At 43.9% G+C, this 20,520-nt stretch overlaps 1 protein-coding gene across 4 annotated transcripts in view; it reads right to left on the bottom strand.

The window, feature by feature from the left end:
• Positions 1 to 20,520, bottom strand: part of RALGAPB (Ral GTPase activating protein non-catalytic subunit beta) — a 105,744-nt gene that overhangs the window by 49,107 nt on the left and 36,117 nt on the right. For 3 of the 4 annotated variants that reach the window (XM_038750618.1, XM_038750619.1, XM_038750620.1), the window contains exons 2-9: positions 18,966 to 19,181; positions 18,045 to 18,247; positions 10,167 to 10,330; positions 8,202 to 8,388; positions 7,075 to 7,206; positions 5,962 to 6,140; positions 825 to 976; positions 455 to 671 (exon numbers count right to left, since the gene is read on the bottom strand). In XM_038750618.1, coding sequence (XP_038606546.1) covers positions 455 to 671; positions 825 to 976; positions 5,962 to 6,140; positions 7,075 to 7,206; positions 8,202 to 8,388; positions 10,167 to 10,330; positions 18,045 to 18,247; positions 18,966 to 19,151 — 1,420 coding nt within the window. In that variant the 5' untranslated portion in view covers positions 19,152 to 19,181. Of the gene's footprint in view, positions 1 to 454; positions 672 to 824; positions 977 to 4,084; positions 4,133 to 5,961; positions 6,141 to 7,074; positions 7,207 to 8,201; positions 8,389 to 10,166; positions 10,331 to 18,044; positions 18,248 to 18,965; positions 19,182 to 20,520 lie in introns of all 4 variants that reach the window. The other variant, XM_038750617.1, reaches the window with a different exon arrangement.

Here is a 20,520-nt window from a genome sequence, read left to right as displayed (position 1 = left end):
CACAATAGTGTCGCTCTAGACCGTTAGCTCGTTATGGGCAGGGATCACGCCTACCAACTCGGCTGCATTCCCCCAAGTGCTTAGTACAGTGCTCTGCACATAGTAAGCACTCAATAAATACCACTGATTGGCTGATAAAGGAGCAAAGAAGGCAGGGGGAAAAAGAAATCGAATGGAACAAACTGTTCTGACAGGAAATTATGGTCTAGGGTGCAACCCTGCCATGGTAGTGGCTTCGTTTACCAAGTTAAATCTCAATGAATTGAACCCCAAACCTGACAAACCATACTAAATTTGGGGCTGGGGAGGTAAAGAGTTCTAGCTTGTGCTGGTACGGCTGGGAGGGGTTAACTGTGACAAACTGCTTGGTTAGAGACACAGATTGCTTCAGGTATGTAGGAATTGCCAGAAAACGAGGAGAGAAGATTCCGCATTTTTTTGGAGCAATATTTACCGGTCATGCTGCTGTCTCTGTTGATTCCATTATGAAGTTTGCAGTGAACGAATGCCGCATCGAACAACCACGATCCAAAGAGGTTCAAAATGCTGTTAACCTTCGGCCTTCTCGGGGCAGGCAGCGGTCGAGGCTCTGAGCTAGTCTGATTTGGACTAGACAGTGGAGAAGTGGAGGATGTCTGAGGCTGAACTTTGGAGGCATGAGCAGTGCTCACCTATTAGAAGTACAGAAATCAGAGGACACCCCCAGATGAAAACTTCGAGGCAACCTCGAATAGATGCAAGAAAACAAAACTAAAAAGCGCACCCCGAAGCACGTTTAAATGGCAAGCCCAAATGACACTCCAAAGGACAGCATAAAATCTTACTGTGCTCGTTTTCATAGTCGCCTTATTCACAGTAACAGCCCGGTGCCTTCGGTTATGGGGAGGGGTTGTGTTGATGGGAGCGGGATTTTGAGGCATGCTTAATCTATTTACGGGCGTTGGGGGAGCACTGTCGGATCGGGGCCGGGAAATGCCTGAAACAAGAAGGAAATGTTCTTAGTTCAGAGCCCTTTTGGATTCTTAAATCGCTCCTCCCCACTCAGAGCTACACACCCATAGAATGAAAATACTCTGACTTTTCACGCCTCTGAAATACTTAACAAGTGGTATCATGAACTCTTTACAGGAGAGCACACAAATGGATAAAAATCCCACAATGGTTGTTTCTGCACAATGAAAGGACACAAGGAGGACAAGAGAAAAAAAAAAGATTACAGATTAGAAAGGGGCAAAGAAAGTTAAAGCTGGAGGACCTTCTTTTCTGTGGGACTTTTGGTTGTACCGTGACTTCTCGTATGTAGATACCCCAAAATCAGTCTATTAACTAAAAGGAAAATTTTTTAGAGTAAAAATTTGCTTGATAAAGAAGAGGATCGCTATTTCTCATCTACTACACAGAGCACTTGAAAGCCTCCCCCAAAAGAGATATTTTTTTTTGGAAGAGAGCTCATTTTGCTAAAGCAAACTAATGGGATGTTATTTAATACTTAGGAAGTAAAATAAACTGATGACCTGGGCTGCATAAGTCCATAGTTAACTTTTAGACTGCTGAAGCCACTTGGTCCTTTTATCTTGACAGCTGAAGTGACTGAGTTTGTTGGTAAGTTAAAAGGAAGACTCAAAATTAAAGCAAATTTTGAGTGGAGAGTGAAGAAATGTTAAAGACAGAGTGGGTGAGGAGAAGAGTTTTCTCCACACATCAGGATTAATTCTGGAGATATTTACGCCAGCATAAATCTGGCCAGATTAGATCCACTCCAAGTGACATTCTGGGGGTTTGGGGAGTGTGCAGAGGAGGAGGGAGAAACTTCCAGAAACCTTCCCAGGATCAAACCAAGCCCTGCGCTTGCCTCCCCTTCCCCTAAGGCCTGCTTGAAATTCCTAAACCCATCTTGGACTAAATTAGGACAGGAGCTAAGTACTTATTTTGGGCTTCAAAATATCACCCAATCCACATCCAAGATGTGGGATGCCTTTATAAGAAAAGGGTGCTGGTGGTTTGTTTTTTTTTAATGTGGTACTTAGTAAACGCTATGAGCCACATATTGTACTAAACGATGGGGTAGATACAAGATAATCAGGTTGGACACAGTCCCTGTCCCACATGGGGCCACCAGTCTTAATCCCTAATTTACAGATGAGGTAACTGCAGCACAGAGAAGTGAAATGACTTGCTCAGGGTCACACGGCAGACATGTGTTGGAGCCGGGATTACAACGCAGTTCCTTCTAGCTCCCAGGTCCATGTCCTAGCCACTAGGCCATGTTGCTTCTCAAATTAGAGGCCTTCCCTCTGTTTTTCATTCCATGGTTGGGGAACATGGGCAAAAGCAGTCTTCGAAACCTCTACCGCATTCCATGTCACTTCCACCACATGCCTAAGGATTAGTAGCTAGTCCGATAGCTCTGCATAAAGAGCAGTTTAAAGTCAAGTGGTAGCCCACGTCCCTGTTTTACTGTATGATTTTGCTTGAGATATTAATATTCATGGTGTTTCTTGAAGATTAAAATGTAAATTAGTATTTGGACTACCTGGGAAACTGAGTCCAAAAGAATTTTCTCCAGAACCAATGATTTAAAAGGCAGATTTTAGACATACGAAACAGCTAAACTTTCTGAATGGAAGTTACTTTCTTACAGATCCAGTGTTCCATCAGCCCTATTGCTACTCCAAAAGTACAGTGGAAGGATAGTACAGAAATGCCTTTTTCAAATGTCTGGACTGACACTCAGTCAACTACCAAGTGACCAGTTGGTATAATGCATTTTGTTTCCAAAGACTGCGCTGAGAAGGTACATTTAGAGAATATTTCAAAGCTGACTCCTGGATAAATATATTAAGTCTACAACTCCAAAATGTAAGAGGAGAACTGCAAATACTGTCTACATCAAAGCCCAATTAATGAAGAGAACATTTCATTTATGCAGTGTGGAGGAAATCATCATCAATTTCAGAAATTCATGAGAGATCATCCAAAAATCGTTAATCACAAAGAAGCAGAATTCTGTTTTTAGGGTTAAAACCACCATCTCTGTTGGGTTTCTTACAGAAATATTTCAGGGAATGACTGACAATTTTACAGTGAAAAGCTTGCACTAAATAAAAACTTCTTTGGACATTTATTGTGTTTCGTTCACTTGGATGAAGACAAATTTGATGAGAGCTCTAATAATCCTGCTTCTGCTGCTGAAAAGTACTGTGAACTTAAGAACTTACATCTACCGCACAAATCCAACATCATTACCTACTATACTAGACAATAATGTTTATTTGAAACAGCCACATTATTAAATATAACCCCCAAATTGAGCATCCCTACTTAGGGCTCATGAACAATGTCCTCTTTTAGGTCTTAATTTTAATGAGATGAGCCTTGTGAATGTTACAGATTGACTAACTCATGTTTAGGAGGAATTAAATTAATACGAGAAGTAGTGTGACTCAGTGGAAAGAGCACGGGCTTGGGAGTCAGAGGTCATGCGTTCTAATCCCGGCTCCGCCACTTATCGCCACTTTGGGCAAGTCACTTAACTTCTCTGTGCCTCAGTTACCTCATCTGTAAAATGGGAATTAAGACTGTGAGCCCCATGTGGGAAAACCTGATCACCTTGTATCCCCCCAGCGCTTGGAACAGTGCTTTGCACATAGTAAGCACTTAACAAATACTATTATTATTATCCATTATGTCTCAGAGTAAAAATTTTATTTTAATCTCTATAGGAAAAGATACGTTTTAGTTTTGATTTTAAATAGTGTCCCTCACCACAATACTCAAAAGACATTTTGAAAATCAACAGTGAAACAGGCCAAATGGAGAAAAAAAAAATGGCTTTGAGAGCTTAATCTATACAAAGATTACTATACCAATGAAAGAAAAATTGAAATGACAAATAGCCTTTCGCAAAGTGCGTGAATAGAAATGGTTGAAAAAAATCCAAATCCAATGCATTTTAAAACTACAGAATGCTGCAACTTTTCAAACTTTATTTTATCATCCACGACCATCATTAAATCATCAATATTAATTATTAACCCACATGCCCAGATTGTTGCAACTAAGAGAGTGGATCAAATATATATACCATATATGGGTAACCTGGCCCCCCTACTGTTCTTAAAAAGTGCAGCTCCTAGGGAAGAAGAGAGTTCAGTTTATTTCTTTCTCCAGCAGGCTAGAATATTTTTAGAAAACTTTTCCTTTGCAAAATAGAGCAAGTCCGTAGGCAACTTGGTGAACAATTTTCCCCAGAGTTTTCAAACGGTTACATAATGATAAATTGACCACATTTTTTTCCAAGATGCAGATTTTACAGGCTCAGAAGCTGTCAATTAAAAATATCTTCCAGAAGATCATTGGCAGTTCATTTGGCGCCAACCTAAAAGATTCATTTATTCATCCAATCGCATTTACTAAGTGCTTACTGTGTGCAGAGCACTGTACTAAGTGCTTGGGGAAGTACAACAGTGACATTCCCTTCCCAAAATGAGCTCACAGTACAGGGATGTGAACCACCCCCATGTCCTGGAAACATTATCGACCCTTGGCCTCACTGATTCTGTCCTCTTTTGGCTCTCCTTTTATTGATGCTATTGACGCCACTGATGCCGGTCTACTAGTTTCGTTTTGTTGTCTGTTTCCCCCCTTCTAGACTGTGAGCCCGTTGTTGGGTAGGGACTGTCTCTATTGTTGCCAAATTGTAGTTTCCAAGCACTTAGTACAGTGCTCTGAACACAGTAAGTGCTCAATAAATACAATTGAACAAATGAATGAATCTCCCCCGCTGTTCATTCTCAGTCTCCATTGAGGGCTCCTCCTCTGCCTCCCACCCCTTAACTTGGGGGGGGGGGGGGTCCCCTCAAGGTTCAATTCTGGGTCCCCTTCTATTCTCCATCTACATTCCCTTGGAGACCTCATTCGCTCCCAAGGCTTCAACTACCCCTGTCCCTACAGTCCTTTGGTGGGGAGAAAAACCTCATTCATCTGAGTCGGTATTATTATTAAAATAACAATAATAGTGGTATTTGTTAAGAACTTACTGGGCACCAAGCACTTTAAGAGCGGCGTATATACCAGATCATCAAATAGGACACAGTCCCTGTCCGACACAGGGCTCATAGCCAATGTGGGAAGGAGAACAAGTATTTTATCCCCATTTTACAGATGAGGTAATTGAGGCATAGAGATGTTACATAACTTGGCCAGAGTCGCATTACAGGCGAGAGGCAGAGCCAGGATTAGAACCCAGGTCCTCCGACGCGCAGACTACCTAGTGAACTAGGCCACGTGGTTTCAAAATATAAATAGCATGCAACTAAGCCCTGACCACTGGCCAGCCAATGATCTCAAAGGGCTGTAAAAAGTGAACGTGACCTCCATCTTACAGATGAGTTACTAAGAGATCCAAGACAGTTGGTCTACCTAGCTCTGACAGCGAGATGGTACAGCTAATCAAAGGCGAGGATCCAGGATTTGTCCGTGGAAACTCACAGCAAAGTGGGAGCCTTGGAAAGATGGCAAAATTCAAGTCATGCCAAATGATATCTTAGTCGATGGGGGTGTTGCCTCTGTACTCCAAAGTCTGGACTGTTTCTGGCTCAGCCTGGTTCCGTGGGAGGTGGGCAATCACCATGGTGCCTGGGGGATAATGCCCAAGCCAAGTTATCTCAGTTTTGAGGTCCATCAGAGAGGCCAATTCGCTCCCAGAATTAAGTAAAGCATGGGCCCTTCCCTTCTCAAACTATGGGAAGGGCAGTCACTATTTTCATCCTTACTAAATTTAGGGCAACAAGTCATCCAAGGAGCCAGAAATTCAAGACTGAAAGATCGGGGCGTTCAGTCGGAATAGAAATGCAAGTTTTGAGACAGCGGCATAGGAAATGAAGGTCAGGGCTTGAAGTCTCTTCCAGAAAAGACCTCCATTTTTAATCCTACAGAATCGTAAATAAATGTGAATTGTACCTAGAAATGCATCCACCAGACAGCTGATTCCACGCATGGCACGAAAGAATATTTGAGGAAGATGTTTAAGGCAAGGATACTGATTCAATTCTTGAGTCATTCCGCTCACATTCAGAAACTGCTCCTGAAATTTGGGGGTAGAGCTTACAATTGCTGGGTTACTCAAATCCACGGGATTACTAGAGAGAGGGCGAGAGGGAGGGAGAGAGAGAAAGTAAGTTAGTTTTATTTTACTAATAAACTATGGCACCTTAAATATACATTTCTAAAGCACTAGAAATAATGATTCAACCTAAGAAATAACTCTAAATCATGCTCTAGATAAACCACATGGGTAAGAAAAAAATCCCCAAATACACACAGAAATGCTTATTTATTAGTATAAGCTTTATGGTTACGAGTGTTTCTAAATAAAGGGGAGAAAAAGAAATGACTGGTAAGTATGGCAATGAACTAAGTGTTGGCTCTATTATATTTTCCAGAAAAGACACCGCTGAGGTCTTGCCCAAAAGGAAATGGGCCTCCGGACTGCACTTTTTTGTATTATGGGTTTTTTTTTTAAAAAAAGATCACACACAGCTAAAGTGATATTGTAAGGCTGCTCTGTAAACAGACATGCAATTATCTCCCCACAGATGAAAATTTTTAGGGATTTCAATAAATTTACTGCCCCAATTTTGTGTTTTCAATCAATGAATCAAAGTTGTTTATTGAGAAATTACTGTATGCAGAGCTTTGTACAAAGCACTTAGGAAAATACAATACAAGAGAATTGACTGACACATTCCCTACCCACAGCGAGTTTACAATCTATTGTTTTACTTCCAAAGACAGTCATTAGCAGACTAGTATAAGGAAAATAAAGTATTTTTTCTTATTTTCTCATCATTTAATCACCTATTCCCTTCAGAAAAATTCAACACGCATTAGCAGAAACTCTACTGCTAAAACTTCTAGCTCTGTGCAAAACATCCAGTGAACACTCTAATATATACTTAATGACTGTGATACGCCAACTTAAACACTCAGTGAACTTCAAAAACTCAGCTGCACTAATATTAGTCATAAAACTGAATGGACAAACATACATCATTACGGCAGCAACACGAATACCTTAGCATATGTAAAAAGCGAAACCATGTCTGTGCAATGCATTCATTATCCATTTCAGGTGGAATCAGACTGGCATCTTCATCAGGAACTTTAAATGGAGGAAATGAAGGACCATACGTAAAACGGAGTAACCTAAAAAATAAAGCATTAGGGGGAGTGTATACTAGGTTATAGCAGTCATCGCTGTGGACTGTCAAATGTTCAATATTCGTTTAGACCAAAAAAACCCCATATAAGCAGATAAATTGTTATTAGGTATTCTGAAATTTGCTTATATTAAAACTTTGAGGTTCTGTTGCCCAATAGTTTTATTACAAATCTAAAAATGGATAATAATGATGACCCTTTAGCACTTACATGTCAAAACTATGCTACAGGCAGTCAGTGCAATCTACGGTAATGCAGTCACATAATTTAAGTGGTTTGTGATTATTCAATAATTCCTTGGCAGTCTCCTCCTCCCCCTCCCTCTGCCTTACCTCCTTCCCCTCCCCACAGCACCTGTATATATTTATATATGTTTGTACATATTTATTACTCTATTTTATTTGTACATGTTTATTCTATTTATTTTACTTTGTTAATATGTTTTGTTTTGTTCTCTGTCTCCCCCTTCTAGACTGTGAGCCCACTGTTGGGTAGGGACCGTCTCTAGATGTTGCCAACTTGTACTTCCCAAGCGCTTAGTACAGTGCTCTGCACATAGTAAGCGCTCAATACAATTGAATGAATGAAAAACCTTTACTTTTTTTAAAAAATGGTATTTAAGCACTCACTACGTGCCAGGCACTGTACTAAGTGGTAGAGTAGATACAAGCTAATCAGGTGGGACACAGTCCAAGTCCTACCTGGGGCTCACAGTCTTCATCCCCATTTCACAGATGAGGAGGTAACCGAAGCCCAGAGAAGTGACTTGCCCAAGGTCACAGCAGACAAGTGGCGGATCCTCTGATTCCCAGAGTTATGTTCTATCAACTAGGCCAGGCTTCTTCTCGAATATTTACTTATTTCTTATAAACTGAATTTATTTATGAATTCTGCTCCACACCCAAATGGGATGGGGGGGTGAGAAACACCACCAGAGTCAATCTACCCAAGCTCATTATACTACAAGAACAGTTTCCTACCTGGAAGTAAGTGCGCAGATCACCTTGCTCCACTGTTCCACTACAGCAGCATGATGCCTCCAGTTCCCCACCATCTCCTTGGCTGTTTTCCAGTACGGTGGGGTTGGGAAGCACCTGGTACAGGCTAGTAACCAGACCTCAAAGAGAACGCCAATCAATTTCTCCGCCAGATTCTCAGCAATGCCACCTAATAAGTGGAGAGAAAACACATTTTGATCGGCCAAGCGTTTCGTGAATGCATCTGGAGGAGTCATTGCCCAGAGAGAAATATCTGAGGAGGGTCAATCAATCAGTCGTATTGAGCGCTTCCTGTGTGCGGAGCATTGTATTAAGTGCTTGGAAGGCTATAATATTACAAAATTGGTGGAACATATACCCTGTTCACAACGAGCTAACAGTCTGGACACGGTCATCTTTTCAACACTACACTAGATGAAAACCCGACTTTTCAAGGAAGTATTTTCTTCGCTGTTAAACGCTGACATGGAGCCGTGGTGACGGGCCTAACGGTATTTCTAAGAGCATATTTTTTTAAGTTCCGCTCATCGTTTTGGTACCGGAAAGTTTTAAAAGGGGGTGGGGAGATTCTATGCCCCAAAACCTGTTTTCCAAAGGATAGTGGAGACACCCCGCCCGGCTCTATGAGGTGGTTTTTTTTCCCCCTCTTTCCTCCTCAACCTTACAAGGTAAACAAATGGATCCTGTTTCTCCTCCCTTCTCCATTCACAGAAAAGGGGCAGCAAGGCAATGTAGAGTTCTCAAAGTCATTCCCTCCTCTAACTCAGCAGCTCCTCCACCCAAATTAAAATTCCCCAACAGAGCGTATGCTCCCAATTCATAAAGACCATCAAAGAGGCATTCCAAAGGGCGAGTGGCCATAGCAGAGGGGCCTGTACTTTCAGATGGAATTTTCCTTTGGCGGGATGTTTATGGTGCTATTTTAGCTACCCTTATGACACAGCATTTTGGAATGAATGAATTAGAAAGTCTGGGTTCATCATTCACCTGAAAACCCTCCTGGGGCAGGCTGGCAAGCTCGACTAGGCTTTCGGTCTCTACTTGCAGTCTGCAAAGGGGGAGGAGAGGCGGGCAGGCATGTGGCTACCAGGGTAAGGAGGCCAGAAGCCAGGTGACGGCCCCAGCCAGGAAGAAACTGGGTACCAGGGTCATATTGGGATTGATGGGGGGATACGAGTGAAAGGGATTCTCCTAGGGGAAACTGATGGCATAGAACAATTGCGTGAGGGAAGAGAACTGCTGATAAAGGGATGGAAAATGCCAAGGGCAGAATGGAGTAAACATTGCTCACTGATTAGCTAGATGACACACAGTGATACTCTACTGGGTCAAGTAGTAGTAGGGTACTGTCATCTGAAATCTGGCAACTATATAAGCTAGTGAGTATAAAATTCAGGCTACCAGCCCAACTTGGTTTTTGCCAAGCTGTGCCCCATAATCTCCAGAACCTGCTCTACACAGAAACAGAAAGGAGATCTTCCTCGACAAATCCAACATAGTCTTGTCTCAGTAGCTTCAGAGAATGCAGAACACAGAATACACATTCTGCAGTGTGAGGCTGATTTTTAGGCAACCGCTCGGTAATTACACAAACCGAAAGCCTTACAGTTTATCATTCTGACCAGACTGCCAGACCGTGACCGCGGTAGGAGTAATATCCTGTTTCATTCACTCTTGGCGAAGGAAATAAGTTACATTCACAAAGGAGAAGGGGGGCAAGGGGGAAGAGAATGATATACGGGAAGCCTGCATTAGCCAAAGCATCACAGTGGGATGATTTGTGCACATTATTTCTGAAATCTGAGTTTTTGAAAAGTTCTCTTCTAGGAAATCCTGGGATTGGTGCGGAGAGTGAATGACAGGCCAACGATGAATCCCTGATGGAGATAGCTGTGGCCTAAAAATGCAAGCAAAAATCAAGACGCAAGCAGTAAATTTCAAACCAACCTTGAACAGTCGGGGCTGCCAGAAGCGTGTCATTAATCTGGAGGAGAAACAACAACAAAACCTCCCATGTTTCTCGTGCCATGGTGGTTGACTCACGAGCCAGTTTCTGGACAGCTCGCAGAACTTGCAAGCATAATCTAATCTGATTGGAGCCCTGCTCTTGCCTAAGGGAGAAGGGAAAAAAAATCAAAAAATCATTGACTAAACAGTAGAAGAGCTGACCTCTTTCTCTAGAGGTGGAGTGGCATGGCAGATGATCATGCGGTCTCTCATCCGTCTCATTGTTAATAAATTAATTATGGTGTTAAGTGCCTACTATGTACCAAGCACTGTTCTAAATGCGATAATCAGGTTGGACCCTGTTCCCTGTCTCACACAGGACTCACAGTCTTCATCTCCATTTTATAGATGAGGTAACTGAGGCCCAGAGAAGTGAAGCGACGTGCTCAAGGTCACAGAGCAGACAAACGGTGGAGCCGGGATTAGAACCCATGACCTCTAACTCCCAAGCCCGTGTTCTTGCCACTGAGTGGGGAAGGAAGAGAAAGTCAAATCCAAAGGGACCCAAGGAGCCCTGCTCTGACCTGCAACCATCTCAGGGGGTTCATCCTGGCCTGGTTCCCCCTAAAAGTGGGGAGTAGCAACCCCAGTACTCCTCTAGCTTGGGTAGGGGAGGATGGGGGTGAAGGAAATCCTCCTTTCTCCCAACTCATGAGACACTCAGGTTGATGCCATAGTCTCAGGTAGGTCCCAGACCCAACATGCCTAAAGTTAATTTTTCCTAGAGCAGAACCGGCTCATTAAGGGTAGCTATAAGCCCCAAATAATAACAACAATCATGATAATGGTATTTGTTACGCACTTACTCTGTGCCACGCACTGTACTAAGCGCTGGGGTGGCTACAAAAAAATTGAGCTGTTCCATGTGGGGCTCACAGTCTCAATCCCCATTTTACAGATGAGGTAACTGAAGCCCAGAGAAGTGAAGTGACTCACTCAAGGTCACGCAGTAGACAAGTGGCGGAAACTGGATTAGAACCCAAGACCTTCTGACTCCGAGGCCTGGAGAGCCCTAGGGCCCCTAAAGGGTACAGAACCACCTAGTTATTGGGGGCTAGGATGCCTAACAAGTTTGGCAGGAGTGGGAGCCAGCCAACACCCCGTCTGCCCTTTCCTTGACCACTAGCGCGTTTCACGGCCTCTAACATTGTAAATAGAAACCACCGGGGAGGCTTGGTGGTCCCAGAAGGGCGACAGAGCCACAAGAAGAGTTCAAATCAGCAGGGCCCTGGGATCCACAACCTCAAACATCAGCTGTTTAGAATCACATTTTCTTTATTTTATTATTTCCTTCCTGGGGCCCCTAAAGTTCATCACCTTCCGGGCAACCGACCGCCTATAAATCCTTATCTAATCCCTCATTCCTCTGGATTTAGAAATTCCAAATCCCGAATAATCTCTTCATCAGCATACGGCACTAAGGTTGGGGAGAACTGAAGCAAAGAACCAGTTTCAGATCACCAGGCACTGTATGTCACCCTCTTCGTCCTGCCCACATTCTCATTTCAAAATATCTCCAAATTTTTTTTTCTTTCTCCTGGCCTTTAACAAAATAATTTTTTTTTTTAGGAAAAGAAACCTCCCATGTAGTCAGAATGAAATACCCTCGACTTTCTCCCGCATTTCGGTCCCGCTACAAGTAACAGCAAATACCGACAACACTTCCAAACTGAAAATGTTCTCGGATCGGAACCGGGCCTGCGTTTCATCACGTGTCTGATGTACCTTATTCTGGAGCCTGGAGGGAAGAGGCCTCCCTGAGTGGCTGGAGTGGGTGGAAAGGTTTGGAGTTATGCAGGCTGTCAGGTATGTGAGTGAACTGGCTCCAAAGGCCTGCCTGACTGCCCTCCCAGAGACTCCTTTGTAGAACCAGGAAGTTGGTTCACTTGAATTCTGTTTCCTACTTTGTTTGCAGAGCGGAGAGTACTTGGCCAGTTAACCAAATATTTACACAGTTCAAAAACGGCTTTGCATTAATTTGTTTCTCATATCTGCGGTGTAGAAAAGTACTATTTTGTGGAGCTAATTCACCCTCTCCGTGTAATGAGAAAAGGATTGCGGGTAGAAGAGCAGTTGGGGGGGGGGAATCACAGAACTACTGTTCCTTCCTTTGTGTGGCTGCCCGAAAATCCGATAAGAGGCAAGGGATACAGGCAATAAGGCCCTTGGGGATCCAGGCATCCCAAGCTTTTTGGATGTCTCTGGAACCCCATTACAATGATGGGACACATAATACTGAGCGAGGAAAAGTTTGCTTTTTTGTGGGGGAAGAGGAGAGAGGGAGGTGGCGGCGTACTGTGAATTGACCAGATAGGAGAAGGACTGGGCAGGGCATGGACTCTTCCTCAATCCTTGCAAGGGCTCTCTGAATCTAATTTAAAAGATGTATCCTAGTCTTGTCTACTCACAATTCCACTCGTGCCTCCATTTCCTCCAGCTTCTCCCTTTCCCTTCAAGCACTCGTGTACTCCTCAACCTCCACCTCTGAGCACTGTTCCACAAAAATCTTATTCCGACAACTGCAAAGGGGTCCAAACCGACTGCGGAAATGACCACCCAAAACACGGCCATAAAGAGAACGGACTCCTTTAAAGGGCCCAACTTCAGCTGTAGAAAATGTGACTTGAGTGTGGCTTATCTTGTGGATAAACAGAGCCAGACATAGAGCAAGCCCTGTAGAAAAGGCAGAAATGAGCACCACACAGGATGCTAGTTCCTTTAAAAAAAATAAGTGTTAAGCACTTACTATGTGCCAGGCACTGTATTAAAACTGAGGTAGATACAAATCAGGGTGGACACAGTCCATGTCCCACAAAGGGCTCACAGTCTTGATTTTGTTTTTTTTTAATGGTATTTGTTAAGCATTTACTATCTGCCAGACAATATACTAAGTGCTGGGGTAGAAACAAACTATAATCAGGTTGGACACAATTCATGTCTCACATGGAGCTCACAGTCTTAATCCCCATTTTACAGATGAGGGAACTGAGGCCCAGAAAAGTCAAGTGACTTGTCCAAGGTCACATGGCAGACAAGCTGTAGAGCCGGGATTAAAACACATGTCCTTCTGACTCCCAGGCCGGAGCGCTAGGCCACTCTGCTTCTCTAGTACCTCGAGATAAAGGGGAAAAAAACCCCCTCCAGTTTAAAGAAATGCAAAGTGAAGAAAACATTACGGATTATCTCTTGTAGCAAGTTTGATTACTGGTGGTCATAGACTAAATTCAGAATTATTTTTTTTTCTTTTTCCAAGTAGCTGTGAAAACAGAACCCAGGTCCTCTGACTTAAAGGCTCGTTGCCTGTTGTCTGACTTTGGGCGAATCACCTAACTTCTCTGTGCCTCAGTTTCCTCATCTATGAAATGGGGATTCAATCCCTGTTCTGCCTCCTCCTGGGATTGTGAGCCCTATATGGGATAGGGACTGTGTCTGACCTGAGGCTCTCCATCCCCTCACCCCCTCCTCCCTCACCTCCCTTCTCTCCTTCTCCAAAGCAATCCGCACCCTCCGCTAATCTCACCGGGCCTCATTCTCGCCTGTCCCGCCGTCGACCCCAGGCCCACGTCCTTCCCCTGGCCTGAACGCCAAACTGGCTCTCTTCCTCCCTTCAAAGCCCTACTGAGAGCTCACCTCCTCCAGGAGGCCTTCCCAGACTGAGCCCCCTTTTTCCTCTCCTCCTTCCCCTCCCCACAGCGCTTGCATATATTTGTACATATTTATCACTCTATTTTACTTGTACATATTTACTACTCTATTTTATTAATGATGTGCATATAGCTATAATTCTATTTATTCTGACGGTTTTGACACTTGTCTGCATGTTTGGTTTTCCTGTCTGTCTCCCCCTTCTAGACTGTGAGCCCGTTGTTGGGTAGGGACCGTCTCTATATGCTGCCGACTTGTACTTCCCAAGCGCTTAATACAGTGCTCTGCACACAGTAAGCGCTCAATAAATACGATTGAATGAATGAATGAATGATTAGTGTGGCTCCACCCCAGGACTTAGAACAGTACTTGGCACATAATAAGTGTGTAAATACCACAGTTATCATTATTATCATTATTGTTACTTTTATGGTGTTTAAGCACTTTTATGTCAAACACTGTTCAAAGAACTGGGATAGGTAATAATAATAATAATAATAATGGTATTTGTTAAGCACTTACTATGTGCAAAGCACTGTTCTAAGCGCTGGGGAGGTTACAAGGTGATCAGGTTGTCCCACGGGGGACTCACAGTTTTAATCCCCATTTTACAGACTCACAGTTTTAATCCCCATTTTGCAAATGAGGTTACTGAGGCACAGAGAAGTTAAGAGATTTGCTCAAAGTCACACAGCTGACAGTTGGCGGAGCCAGGATTTGAACCCATGACCTCTGACTCCAAGGCCCAGGCTCTTTCCACTGGGCCACGCTGCTTCTCTGTACAAGTTACAAGTACAAGGTACAAGTTAATTCAATCATAGTCCTTGTCTTGCATGGGGGCTCATGGTCTAAGTAGGAGGGAGAACATGTCCCCATTTTACAGCTGAGGAAACCGAGGCACACAGAAGTGACATGATTTGCCCAAGGTCCCCCAGCAAGCAACTGGCAGAGCCGGGATTAAAACCCAGGCTCCCAAGCCAGTGCTCTCTTTCTCTCCACTAGGCCATGCTGCTTATAATAATAATAATAATGGCATTTATTAAGCGCTTACTATGTGCAAAGCACTGTTCTAAGTGCTGGGGAGTTTACAAGGTGATCAGGTTGTCCCATGGGGGCGCTCACAGTCTTAATCCCCATTTTACAGATGAGGTAACTGAGGCCCAGAGAAGTGAAGTGGCTTGCCCAAAGTCACACGGCTGTCAAGTGGCGGAGCCGGTTTTTGAACCCATGACCTCTGACTCCAAAGCCCGGGCTCTTTCCACTGAGCCCTGCTGCTTCCCTGCTTACGTATGTACGGTGCACCCCTTACTTAACTTCATTAACCCTCTTGTCCGGGAATTGCAGTGACGTTTCAGACCAGAGGTGAGTAATTACTCGGGCTACCCATTTACTAACCTACTAAGGGCTCCTCAGACACTCCCTCCCAACTGGCAAGCCTAAAAGCAGTGGGTGAAAGGGATTTAAGAGAAGGAAATGGCTTTATCTCTGCCTGCTGAATCAGCCCCATAGCAGCTGGACATGAGAGGGGCCAGAGCGAACATGGCCACGCTCGCCCACACCTGCTGTAAACACAAAAATGGTCCAATAAAGACGGTCTCGGTTTTGGTGGGGATCACAACGGCACCTCTCTATTCACTGACTTTACGAACACGTGAGACACCATCACTAGTCCTTGACTGACAGCTACTGCGGACCTTTGGCTGCCTTGAGAAGAATTCCACGGTCTCAAAGCTACTTCTTAAGGGCCCTGTTCTTTGGGAAAGGAAAAGGTGCCTTTCCTAACCCACTCATCAGAAGAAGAACGAATACCGGTCCATGGCCGGTATTAGTCAACCCGCTTGACACAACAAAATTCTATGGACCAAGAAAAGGACTTGACAGTTGGCATTACAATAGGCTTCCAGGCCTTAGCAAATGCTTTCAAATTCAAAAGGTTATAAGTTCTCCCCAAAAACCAAGTCGGGACTGAAAGCCCTTGAGGCCAAGAAAGCTGTGTCACATAATGTCTCCGAGCACCTGCTGCAGTGTACTGGACAAAGATGGCATGAAACAGAGCCTTCTGATGATGACGGTGATAAAGATGAAGGAGTTGCTACATGCTGTTGACTGCATTCTGGAAACACACATGCAAACGATTCAGTGCTATGAGATGAACTGATAATAATCCTGAAGATGGCTGAAGAGAGCTAGTCTGTCCGAGGAAACAGTACATGCGCAGATATTAGTTGGCTTCAAAAAGCACTCCTCTCAAGGGCCTAAATGACGGTGGCGGGGAAATGAGCGTGGCCTACTGGCTACAGCGTGGGCCCGGGAGTAATAAGGGCTTGGGTTCTAATTCCAGCCCCGCCACTGTCTGCTATGTGACCCTGGGCAAGTCACTTCACTGTGCCTCGGTTCCCTCATCTGTAAAACGGGGATTAAGACAGTGAGTCCCACGTGGGACATGGGACTGTATCCAACCTGATTACCTTGCATCAACCCTGAGAATACAGTGCCTGGCACATAGTAAGCACTTAAATACCGCAAAAAAGAGGGGAGAATTGAATTAAGTAACCTGTATGTCCTTTGAGAGGATAGTGTGGATTGAAATATGGCATAAAGCTCACGCTCAAGATAGAGAAAATTAGTTCAAATTGCAAATTTTTCTGAATAGGCAGAATAGCTCAAGGGAGGCAGTGATAGTTGACTTTTTCTGAAGTTCTTCTAAGATAGATAACCGGTCTATATTATAATACAGGATATTATTATCCAGTAATTAGCCAGGCCCTGGATTAAAAGCTTTCTAACATCAATCAATTCATTGGCATATTTCTATCAGATTGGGCAAGACACTAATGAAGATGGCAGAGGGGACCGCTCTCCGTTCTGAAGTCAGGTGCACTAACCCAGCCCTGTAATAGAAGCCTGAAAATCTTCAACATCAGCAAAAAATGAGGAGCTCATTTTGTGCTAGTGCTGCTTCCTGCACTGGGAAAAAAAATAAGAAAGAAAGGAGAGGAAGGAAGGGAAGGAAGGGAAGGAAGGGAAGGAAGGAGAGAGAGAGAGAGAGAAAGAAGGGAAGGAAGGAGAGAGGAGTCAGAGGTTATGGGTTTGAATCCCGGCTCTGCCAATTGTCAGCTGTGTGACTTTGGGCAAGTCACTTCACTTCTCTGTGCCTCAGTTTCCTCATCTGTACAATGGGGATTAAGACTGTGAGCCCCCCGTGGGACAACCTGATCACCTTGCAACCTCTCCAGCGCTTAGAACAGTGCTTTGCACGTAGTAAGTGCTTAATAAATGCCATTATTATTATTATCATCTGCAAAGATAAGGGAAGGAAGGGAGGGAGGGAAGGAAGGAAGGAAGGAAGAAACAAAGAAAGAGAAAGGAAAGAAAGAAAGAAAGAACGAAAGAAAGAAAGAAAGAAAGAAAGAAAGAAAGAAAGAAAGAAAGAAAGAAAGAAAGAAAGGAAAGAAGGAGAGAGAGAAAGAGAGAAAGAGAGAAAGAGAGAAAGAGAGAAAGAGAAAGAGGGAAAGAGAGAAAGAAAGAAAGAGAGAAAGAAAGAAAGAAAGAAAGAAAGAAAGAAAGAAAGAAAGAAAGAAAGAAAGAGAGAAAGAGAGAAAGAGAGAAAGGGAGAAAGGGAGAAAGGGAGAGAGAGAGAGAGAGAGAGAGAGAGAGAGAGAGAGAGAGAGAGAGAGAGAGAGAGAAAGGGAGAAAGAAAGAAAGAAAGAAAGAAAGAAAGAAAGAAAGAAAGAAAGAAAGAAAGAAAGAAAGAAAGAAAGAAAGAAAGGAAGAAAGAAAGAGAGAGAGAGAAAGAAAGAAAGAAACATTCTAGGGAAAAATATCATTATGGGGAAAAATATCAGGCCAAGTGAGAAATCTGGGGAAGAGCAGAGATCCTAGAGTGAATCTCTACAATCGGTTATATAGCCCAAAGTTCAGGGGGAGAAAAATGACAAAGTCTGTTTCAATTTCTCATCGCTTGAGCCCAGCCTCCAGTTAGTGCCAGAGTAGCGACCATTTCGATTAAAAGTACCATAGCCCACAAGGAAATAAGTGTTTACAGGGTTGATAATGAAATATCTCCCTCACTTAAAAATATGTATATATACATATGTTGTGAATAGATGACCACAGTATCACAAACTTTTCCACACATTATTCACAAACTATAGCACCATTCTAGCTGCTCACCTGGGTACAAAGAGATTTTGCAGATGTTTTAGAATGCTCTGAACATAAAGGTTTGGTTCCTTAATAACTGGCAGTGGAATGGAGTCTTTTGGTAATACAAGAGCCATAATCCAATCAGTATATACATCAACACAATATTTTACAGTATCTCCGTCCAATGGAAGGGTCAGTCCATAACAAATCACTTCCATGGTCCATTTTACCTGAACAAAGGAAAAGATGAGTGTTAAATTACTAAGCCTTAAGAGCTTCCTTACTTTCTTGTGACTAGATTAAACAGATTCACAGTGTTCACTTATTTTTACCGCTAAGAACTCAGAAGGGGCATTAAGCTCAAGGCCCAGCATGCATATACATCTGTCTCGCCCAGGGGGATAAACTTCTTAAATATCGCTTTTAGAGAAACAAAGCTGTAAGAAGGAATGGAAAGCTTTTTCATAAATCAAAATTTAAGTATCAATCTTTCCTAGATTTTTACTACTTAGAGATTAATAATCATTCATTCAATCATATTTATTGAGCACTTACTGTGTGCACAGCACTGTACTAAGCGCTTGGGAAGTACAAGTTGGAAACATATAGAGACGGTCCCTATATAATAATAATAATAAATGGTTTGCTTTCAACAAAAAAGAAGGGTTAAACCCGGCACAGTGCAATATTTCACTTTAGACGCAAATGCGGGATCTTCAAACGGAAAGAGGGAAACGGCAGAGTGAAATTCTGATTTCCTCTTTCACACAAACGCTAGGCTGCGGTCCTAAAATTCTAATGAATGCGGCTGAACACACCTTTACACTACGCTTTCCAATCAACCGCTTGAAAACGCCCAACGGAATTCAGGGCATCGTAATCCCAAGCTTTCGAAGCATCCATTCCCGATGATTTGGCCCACTCGGAATGCGGCGAGGGAACACTTACTTCTTTGTCGGTTTTGAGGAAGCTTTCATTCCCGGTCGCGGAAGGGGGGTTCAAGGCTTGGCCGAGGGGACGCACCACTGCGTTGGCCACCTCCCGCCCCACGCTGTCCGGGTAGCTGTGAAGTACACTGGTGTGGCCCTGATCATTCTGAATTACCAAATGCAGGGACCGCCACTCAGAGTACATTGTTCCTCTACAGTACTGTCCAAGTGATACCTGCAAGGGGGAGAAAAAAAAAGTGGCACATCAGTACTTACAGAAACAAACTGACATGAAAAAACTGAAATCACAGAGAAGCAGCATGGCCTAGTGGAGAGAGCAAAGTTCTCAGAGTCAGGAGGACCTGGGTTCTAATCCTGGCTCCGCCACTTGTCTGCTGGGTGACCTTGGGCAAGTTACTTCGCTTCTCGGGGCCTCAGTTCCTATGTTTAAGAAACGGGGATCATGACAGTGAGCCCCGTATGGGACAGAGACCGTGTCCAATCTAATTAGTTTGGATACCCCAGCGCTTTCTACAGTGCTTGACACACAGTAAGCCCTAAAGAAATATGACTGATTGATAGTGAGTGCTTAAATATCAAAAAAATAAAAAGTAAAAGGGGGCCACCAGCTGTGTGGAAATGAACCATTTCTCTGCGGAGGAGGACGGTAGATTCTCTGGGGTCACTCAACTAGGGCTGAGGGCCCTCTCAACTGTGACTGGCCCGGGGTCCTCAGCACCTGGGGTGACCCAGATTGGACTGTCCTCAGGAGAGTCAATCAGTAGGTCAATCGTATTTATTGAGTGCTTACAGTGTGCAGATTGCTGTACTAAGCGCTTGGGAGAGTATAGTACCACAATAAACAGATACCCTCGTTGCCCACAGCAAGCTTATGCATCTCAGGGATCCCGGGCTGGGATCTGGGAAAGGATCTCTATCTGGGAAGACCTGGATCGTAGGAGGAAAAACCTGGGTGAACCCGTCAGCATTCTGCTAACAGCTCCCCTTCGGAAATGCCACGACATTGCTACACCATGCCCCGTGGCCTCTCCCCAATTCATCCCATCTCCTGTCTCCCTCAATTATCCTAGACTTCCTTTCTTTTTATTTATTTTTGTACGGGCACTTACTATGTGCCAGGCACTGTAACCCTAAGCGACGGGGTAGATACAAGGTAATCAAGTTGGACACAGTCTATGTCCCACTTGGGGCTCACAGTCTTCCCATTTTACAGATGAGGGAACTGAGGCACAGAGAAGTGAACTGACCTGCCCAGGGTCACACAGCAGAAGTGAGACGGAGCTGGGATTAAAATCTGGGTCTTGTGACTCCCAGGACTGCCTTCTTTTCCATGACTTGTCTGTCAGTCAGGTAATTGTATTTATTGAGCGCTTACTGTGTGCAGAGCACTGTACTAAGCGCTTGAGAGAGTTTACGATGTAACAGGCACAATCTAGACGGGATGATGCCCTCTGCCCATCTCTACACAGTCAATTACCATTCTGGATTGCCCCCACCTTTCCCCACGGTGGGGACAAAGCACTAAGCTGCCCATCTCTTGCTGGCAACCTCCT

This window comes from Tachyglossus aculeatus, chromosome 8 (genome assembly GCF_015852505.1).
Source record: "Tachyglossus aculeatus isolate mTacAcu1 chromosome 8, mTacAcu1.pri, whole genome shotgun sequence".
NCBI classification, from domain to species: domain Eukaryota; kingdom Metazoa; phylum Chordata; class Mammalia; order Monotremata; family Tachyglossidae; genus Tachyglossus; species Tachyglossus aculeatus.
The sequence above is the reverse complement of the archived record's forward strand: the minus strand, read 5'-3'. Positions and strand labels throughout refer to the sequence as shown.